The 8,775-nt window shown below is 40.9% G+C and overlaps 1 protein-coding gene across 8 annotated transcripts in view; it reads right to left on the reverse strand.

Moving 5' to 3' along the window:
- Ttd14 (TRPL translocation defect 14) overlaps positions 1-8,775 on the reverse strand; it is a 184,498-nt gene that overhangs the window by 36,048 nt on the left and 139,675 nt on the right. For all 8 annotated transcript variants that reach the window (XM_076183422.1, XM_076183416.1, XM_076183418.1 and 5 more), the window contains 2 exons: positions 6,430-6,552; positions 913-1,047 (listed from right to left, as the gene is read on the reverse strand). In XM_076183422.1, the coding sequence (XP_076039537.1) occupies positions 913-1,047; positions 6,430-6,552 (258 nt within the window). The remainder of the gene's footprint in view (positions 1-912; positions 1,048-6,429; positions 6,553-8,775) is intronic.

Here is an 8,775-nt window from a genome sequence, read left to right on the forward strand (position 1 = left end):
CCCGTTCTAAATCCACACTGTTCCTCACCAATTACTCCTTCTGTTCCTCTCCTAATCCTCTCAATCAAGATCCTCCCATAAGCCTTCCCAACTACACTTAACAAGCTAATCCCTCTGAAACTACTACATTCACACTTGTCCCCTTTTCCCTTGTAAAGAGGAACTATACAGGCACTCCTCCGGCACTCTACCCTCTCTCCAGCAAACATTAAATAACCTCACCAGCCAGTCAACCATCACTGTACCTCCTTTTTTTAGACATTCTGCATGGCATCCATCCAGACCAGGTGCCTTACCTGCTTTCATCATCTTAACTGCTGCCTTCACTTCATCCTTCCTTATTTCTCCTCCATTTTCCTCACTCATCACTCTCATTTTCTTAGCATTTCCCACTGCAGCTATCTTTCCCTCCCTATCCTCCTTCACATTTAGCAACTCCCTAAAATATTCTGCCCATCTTCCCCTTACTGCCTTCTCTTCCATTATCATCTCTCCATCTGCACCTTTTACCTTTTCTTCTCTACTTGATTCGCCTCCTCTTCCTCTCTTAATTTCTTTCCAAAACATCTTTTTATTACTTTCAAAATTTTCTGTCATACTCTTACCCCATTTCACATCTGCTCTCCTCTTTGCCTCCTTTACCTTTTGCTTTACTTCTCTTTTCTTTTCTTTGTACCTCTCATATGATTCCCTTGTCCTATTTTGTAACCAATCTGTGAAAGCTCCCTTCTTCTCTTCTACAACCAAGTCTTTTTCATACAATGGGCACAATTATTCTATACAACATCCTCTCTACACTCCTCTCCAGATACCATATTTTCATATTACTTTTCATTTCAACTTGACATTGTCATAAAACTACAGCTAAACCTACCAATAGTTTAAAAGAAATGCAGAACTACAGATACTTACCATGAATGTTGGGAAGACTGAGTCGTTGGGCAAAGTTCCCCGTACGAGGAATTTGACCTTGCGGGCATTGTTCTTAAGTCTGTCACCTGTGTCAATGCCCATCTTCTGACAAACACTACTGATCATCCTTCGGATCTGTTTATAGGATGGAGAGTATGATTAGTTTAACAGCTTATAAGCTATATCTTTACGGACAACAAGGGTGCATTACACAAATCATATCTGCCTCGAGATGGTGGAGCTAAGGCTGATGACCCTGAAGGATGGGGTAAGATGACAATGATTGTACATCATCTGGGTATTTACCCTACTGACTAACAGCACATTTATATAAATCATTCGAAAATAATATGTGGATGGTTTTGATCAATCTATAGCCTAGATCTTAGACTTCCATGCTAGCATATTTACAATTGCAAATAATTAATGCAATGTTTGTTATGCAAATTCAGAGAGAATAATTAAACAATATAGTCCACAACAACCTGAAATATTGGGAAGAAATATTCAAGTTGGAAGTTCAAGGAGGAATATATAAAGATGCAATGCAAGCTAAAATAACAAATGAAAGCCTCCAGTAAGTATTCAATATGGAAGAGGAGTTTGAAGGAGAAAAAGGTGAAGAGAATGAAGAAGTTATAAACAGCATAACATTGGAAGCAAGTGATATGTTTAAATTTCTCAAGTAATTTAAACACATCACTTGCTTCCAGTGTCATGTTGTTTATAACTTCTTCATTCTCTTCATCTTTTTCTCCTTCAAACTCCTCTTCCATATTGAATACTTACTGGAGGCTTTTGTTTGTTATTTTAGCTTAATCTCAAATCGAATACTGAAAGAATGTAGAGAATTAGCATATACAGTATGTTCACTGATAGAGGGAAAGGTGCCATTGGACTGGAAATCCACAAATGTGGTCACAGCATTCAACGGAGGACGCAGGAAGCCACCATCAAATTATAGAACAATGTGCCTGATCAGTGTGACAGTCAAAATTTTGGAAGAAAAAAAATTGAGAGCTAAATGGGTGAAATATTTGGAGGAAGGAATCTTGGTTGACAAGCAATTTAAATATAGAAAAGGAAAGTCTTGTGGAACCTTCCTGATTCATTTTTATCTACATACATACATATACCAAAGGCTTTTTCCCCCTTACAAGGGAGGTAGCCAAAAAGGGAAAGGCAAAAAAAACATTCCCACCCATTCCATCCCTTATACACTCCACTCCCCTCCATCCTCCCTCTTATCTTGGCACCTCCTGGATGACGGGTCATCCCTGTATCTTGTCCACTGCCCTGGATCAGAGGCAGTGTCGCAAGACAGCACATCCACAGCAAGACCACTTCATTAAATCGGCGACCCCGCCCCTTTCCGTCCCCTCATGCAGAAAAGGAGATGGGGAGAAATCCCTTCGGGCTGCATGAACTTTTTCTCGCACATACTACCTCACCCCCCATCCCCCCACCCATTCCACCTTATGCATCACAACATCACCCATATACAACCATTCTCCATTCACCCCTGTCTTCTGTCCTCTCTCATCCTTCCTCCACAGACATTCCCCTCTTCCCCAAAGCCCCTTTCACCCCATCCATCCACCTCATCCTAGGTCGCTCCATGTTCACTCCCTCCACATCTGCCTTCCACACCTCTTTTACTAGTCTTTCTTCACTCATTCTTTCCATGTGTCCAAACCATCCAAATACTCTTTCATCCACCCTATCTCCCAACTCCCTTTCCACCCCTGTTCTCCTCCTCACCTCCTCATTTCTCACTCTATCCAGCCTAGTAACCCCTATCATACTTCTCAGACACCTCATCTCAAACACATTCAAACTCCTTCTCTCTTCCTCTCTTATGTTCCATGTTTCTGCCCCATACAGTGCTGTTGGCACAATCACTCCTTCATACAGTCTCCTCTTAGCATCCATTCCCAAATGTCTATTCCTCATTACACTTTTTAATCCAAGGCATTTACTCGCTTCTCTCAATCTACATTCTACCTCCACCTCCACTCCACTCTTTCCTGCCACATTCGCACCCAAGTATCTAAAACTATCCCTTAATGCTCACTTCCAGTCTGCTGCCACTTTCACCCCTTGTACATCTCATCACCTTAATCTAAGAATGGTTAATGTACTCCATGAGAAAGAGGGATGGGTGTATTGTGTAAATCTATGTTTGGAAAAGGGATCTGATAAAATGTCATACAAGATTGACATGGTATTTGGGAAATGTAGGACATAAAGGAAATACACTGAAACTATTAAAAGACAAAAGTGATAGACAAACAAGAACAGCAAGAAATGTCAGACAGGAATGAAATGACTGGTGGGGTACCACAGGGCTCGTTTCTGGCACTTGTATCTTTGTATTGTATATAAATGATACAATGATTGGAATATATAGCTATGTAAACTTTTCAGATGATACCAAGATCACAAAGAAAGTGAAAATTAAAAGAGGTGTGTAAAGTAATATAGATGGCCTACATAATGTTTATGAATGGAGTCAGAAGTGTAAAATTAATTCAATGAAGCGGCCTTGCTGTGGATGTGCTGTGACTTGCGACACTGCTTCTGACCCAAGGCAGTGGACAAGGTGCAGGGATGACCTGTCATCCAGGAGGTGCTAAGATGGGAGGGAGGGTGGAGGGGAGTGGAGTGTATTTAGGGATGGAATGGGTGGGAATGATTTTATGCCTTTTTCTTTTTGGCTACCTCTCTTGTAAGGGGGAAAAAGCCTTGGTATATGTATGTATGTATGTATGTATGTATGTAGTTTGCGGGAGAAGAGCTATGCTCGTAGTGACCCGCAAAATACAACTAGGTAAATACATATATATATATAGTGTATATATATATATAGTGTATAAAATATATACATAGACACACACATATATATATACATATAAACACACACATTATGTGGATGTGCTGTGTCTTGTGACACTGCTTCTGACCCAGGGCAGTGGACAAGGTGCAGGGATGACCCGTCATCCAGGAGGTGCTAAGATAAGAGGGAGGGTGGAGGGGTGTGGAGTGTATTCAGGGATGGAATGGGTGGGAATGATTTTATGCCTTTTCCTTTTTGGCTACCTCCCTTGTAAGGGGGAAAAAGCCTTGGTATATGTATGTATGTATATATATAAAAAAAAAAAATTCACACACACATATTATATATATATATATATATATATATATATATATATCTGAACAGAATCACCAGTGACGGTGTAGTCAATAAAATAATTACGACAGCTGTCCCCAGATTCGAACCGAGGTTCACGAGAATGCGAAGCCAACGCTCTACCAACTTAGCTACCAGATGTCTAAAATTCTCCAACCTGGGAATTAGTCTACTACTGATGAATTAAGTAGACTGCTAACTGCCATCCATATTTAGTTTTTACAGAGAATTAACATCACTCGTAGCTTTATGGTTAAGCTGGTACATTTCCTTTGTGGACTTCCATCGTTGTCATACCTGAATAGAATCACCAGTGACGGTGTAGTCAATCAAATAATTCAAATAATTCCAAATGGCTGAGGTCTCCCTCAATTCCCCTTCTTTTGGCCCAGCATGACAGCAGGGAGTTGCCAGATACATTCTTTCTACATAGCTTCACCAAAGAAAATGCATTCCTATTTTTGTGGGGTAGGTGTTGCATACTTTTGACAATACTTTCTACCACGGGATCTTTCCCCTTTACAAGGGAGGCAGCCAATGTCAAAAGGCATAATTCTACTCCCATCTATTTCATCCTCACCCTCTCCACTGCCATTCCCTCCCTCCCTCTTTATTTGGCTCCTCCTGGATGACAGGTCACCCCCTTGTATCTTGCCCACTGCCCTAGGTCAGAAGCAATGCAGCAAGACAAAACACATCCATAGCAAGGCTGCTTCATTTAATTGGTGACCCCCAACCTGTCCTCTCATGCAGAAAAATTGAAAACGGGGAGAAATCCTTTTGGGTTGTGTCAAAATATCATCCACACATCCCACTCCCTAACCCTCCCATCCCCCCATCCAGTCCCTTTTATGTATCACAGCATCATCCATACACAACCATTCTCCACTCACCCCTAACTTTTGTCTTCTCCCTCAACAGACATCCTCCTCTTTCTCAATGCTCCTTTTAACCCATCAATTCATCTCATCCTCAGTTGCCCCTACTGTTCACTCCATAAATGAATGTAAGGCAGAGCTATGATTGCATGAGAATAGCTCCCCTTCCTGTATAATACAACTAGGTAAATACATACATATGTAAATATCTGTTCTGACTTGCTATTCTAATCACTCAATCTATTGCCCTGGTTTTTTCTTGCTAACCCCAAGAAACTAGCAGCAGCCATTGGTCAGAGCCCTCACACTGGGGTGGGTGGGAGGTACAGCATATACCCAAGGGCGGCACTTTTGGAGGGGCGGCAATTCTAGCATGGACTTGCTGCTCACAAGGCTGACAAAATAATGACAATAAAAAAGAAGTCAAAGAAGACGGGAATATTTTACCATAATCAATGATTTTTGTGTTATAATGATAATAATAATAATAATATATAAATAAAAGTATTTTCCCTAATTTTCTACAACAGAGACATTAAATATAAAATCTAAAATATGCTAAATCATTTTGCAAGGCAATAGCTAAAATGTCTACATGAAAAAATATTTAGTTTAAACTCAAAATATCTACATTTTCTTTTTCATTCCATGCTCAGTTGATTTGTGGTTTTGGTAGAGGTTGGAAGTGGTGATGGGGGCATCACTGAGAACTTTGTCCCGGAGCAGCGCTTCAGCATGTACGGTCTCTGCCACTTGTTCAGCCCATAATTTACTTAGTGAAGAAATTTTGTGTTGCTGTGTGAAAGGGGTGAGTGTAAGGCAGTATAATACAGTGCAAGGCACAATTTGTTTTTGTGTGGTGGTTACACCTAAAGCAAGTGAAGTTTAAGATACACACCTTAAAGGTGACACTGATAATGGATGGAAGATGGACACCCTAAATGGCTTATCTTCCCCGGAGTGGAACCAGACAGCATGCCAGAACTCAACTCGAACTTCATCTGAAGATACGACCCTGAGATGCTAGTTCCTGGTCTTTGGAACTGGCTACTCTTAGAATTTGCCTTGTTCTCTTCTAGTATTACAGTCATAACCTCTTTTGGAGTTTCTTTTGTTGAATACCAAGAGAATTCTATTCAGATGAAAGATGGCACTGGATTGAAAATGCCAACACAAATTATCCAAACACCTAAATTTCATCAACATTCATCATGACAAGAAACACAACCATAAACACTTATTATTCAATTATCGCACTGCACCATGCTTTCATAACCTGTTGTCATCAAAAGTTCAGTGTTGCAACTATCATCATTAATACCTACATACTCTACACAAACTATACCAAAAGAAGAGGAAGAAAGATAAAAGTCCGTTGATATTAATACTCACAAGAATCCACTCAAAATCATGTCACTACTAATCCATGATTGCAGTGCCAGCACTCACTTTGGTGTCAAAGTCAGTAGAGTTGTCAATAACATCGAAGTATGGGTGACCGATCCAAGCCTGAGCAGCCTTCTGGTCCAGTGTACGGGCTAGGTCCAGGTTTTCACTCCGACATGCATGGTCCTTGAATATGTAAACATAAATAATTACTCGAAGGAATAAACAAACAACTTGATGGCATAGCAGCAATAACAGTCTAAATAGGAATGAGAAATAATATTGCAGAGGCAGATGACACAAACTTATCCCTGATGGGATTATCATAATTTTTTCACAGCTGGGGTACCAATGACAAGTAACTATATGTGGTCCTGCAAGATGGACAGCAAAAATGCCCACTTTCAAAGCCTGTCAACCCCATCACCTCCATTAGGAGGTGCAGCCCTGAGGGGCCGACATTTAGTCTCTTGACTGGGTCCAAGTTCTCTGTCAATTTCCACTGTATTTCTTATACTTTTTTCAACAGGTGACTACTCTACCTAAAACTTTGCCAGTGACATAAAAATAGTACCACACTGATATAATACAGAGAAAAGTCCAAATTTTCTTCTGAGAGAGATCTGTGGGAGGTTCTAAAAACTGTTGACAGCCACTGTAGGGCAGTGGATTTTCCACTTAATGAAACTCAAAGAAACGACTGATATCACAGGTGGTTTTATTCATCAGAACGTTATCTAATCATGCCTACCCATTGACAACAAAGGATCATATTTTTCTTAAGGTCCATGCTTGACACATGGAATGAATGAGTGAGGAAAGATTTGCAAAAGAGGTGTGGAAGGCAAAGGTGGAGTGAACTTGAGGGGATGACCTAGGATGAGATGAATGGATGGTGTGAAAGGGGCTTTGAACAAGAGGGGAATGTCTGTTAAGCAAGAAAGGGAGAGGACAGGGGACGGGTGAATGGATAATGGCTGTGATGCAAGGAAAGGAGGGGGCAGGGAATAGGGGATGGGGGAGTGGGTGTGGTTGTGCGTGGACAATATTTTGTTACAGCCCGAATTGATTTCTCCCCCATCGTCTCTATTTTCCACATGAGGGGACTGAAAGGAGGTACTATAGACTAAATGAAGTTCCTGTGGATGTATTGTTTCTTGCTGCATTGCTTCTAACCTGGGCTGTGGGCAGGAGACTGGGACGACTTTTCATCCATAAGGAGCTAAGATGAGTGGGAAGAAAGGGTGGTGGATGGGAGTGGAATGAGTGGGAGTGGATATGTGCCTTTGACTTGGCTACTGCCCTTACAAGGTGGAAGAGAACCTTGATATATAGACAGAATGCTTGACAATTTTATCAAGCTGAGGGAAACTTACTGTTTAAGGCTTAATCTGGGGGTGAGGGGATTGATGTACTCTGAAGACGAGCTTTACGGTCTCTTAAAGGACCACCACAATCAAATCAATCCATCATTGCCTCGAGTTTCATTTGATGGAAAACCAACAGCCTCAACAGTGCTGGCAACGGTCACTGGAACTTCCCCACAGATCTATCTGGGAAGTCTTGTGTTGTGTGGGGCTGTTTTTATGTTACTGGCTAAAGTTGTAGGAAGAAGAGAGCAGTCACTATTTGTCACCTCTCCATGTGTGAGAAAGAGTAAGAAATACAGCAGAAGTTGATAGAAAGAAATCTTGGTCCTGGCAGGGAGACCGAGAGCCTGCCCCTCAGGAACCTCCTGATGGAGGTGATGGGGTTGATGGGATACGAAAATGGGCTCCTTCACTGTCCATCTTGCAGGACCACCAAATGCAGGTTCCACCAGTCATTGGTCCCCATATGGGAGATAACTATCATCCAGCTCTTGCTTAGCTGCAACTATTTTTTGTTTGTGTCATTTGCCACTGATGGGAGAGTTTTCATATGCCACGTGCACTAGGAGAGCCTTTGGAGGCTCCCCTAGTGCACATGACATTTCGTCACTGCCCAAAATACCGGGTGACCTCCCCCAGAGTGATTAGCAAGTAAGAAACTCTAGTATAAAACTTAGAACTTTAATAAGACTCATCGGATTAAATCTTATCCTAAAAAGATCGAACATCCCTAGAGCTATTGAAGAGGGGTCTTGAACCCGAAATCGCGATCTAGCTAATATGACTACATACAGTCAAGTCATAAATTTCCTTTCTAAGGAACATAAATCTATAATAAGGTATATGGAAAATACCTTTAAGAAAATAATTAATGCAAAACTAGCCATCACTTTTAATGATATATATATATATATACACATATACAGACGCTCCTCTACTTACATTAATTTGTTTTACGTTTTTTCAATTTTACATTTGAACTGACTGTAAAAAAAATGTAAAAAAAAAAACAAATTGAGTGAATTTTTTAGTTTAGCGC

Source organism: Oratosquilla oratoria, chromosome 4 (assembly GCF_046742065.1).
Source record: "Oratosquilla oratoria isolate Oo_2021 chromosome 4, ASM4674206v1, whole genome shotgun sequence".
Classification (NCBI taxonomy): Eukaryota; Metazoa; Arthropoda; class Malacostraca; order Stomatopoda; family Squillidae; genus Oratosquilla; species Oratosquilla oratoria.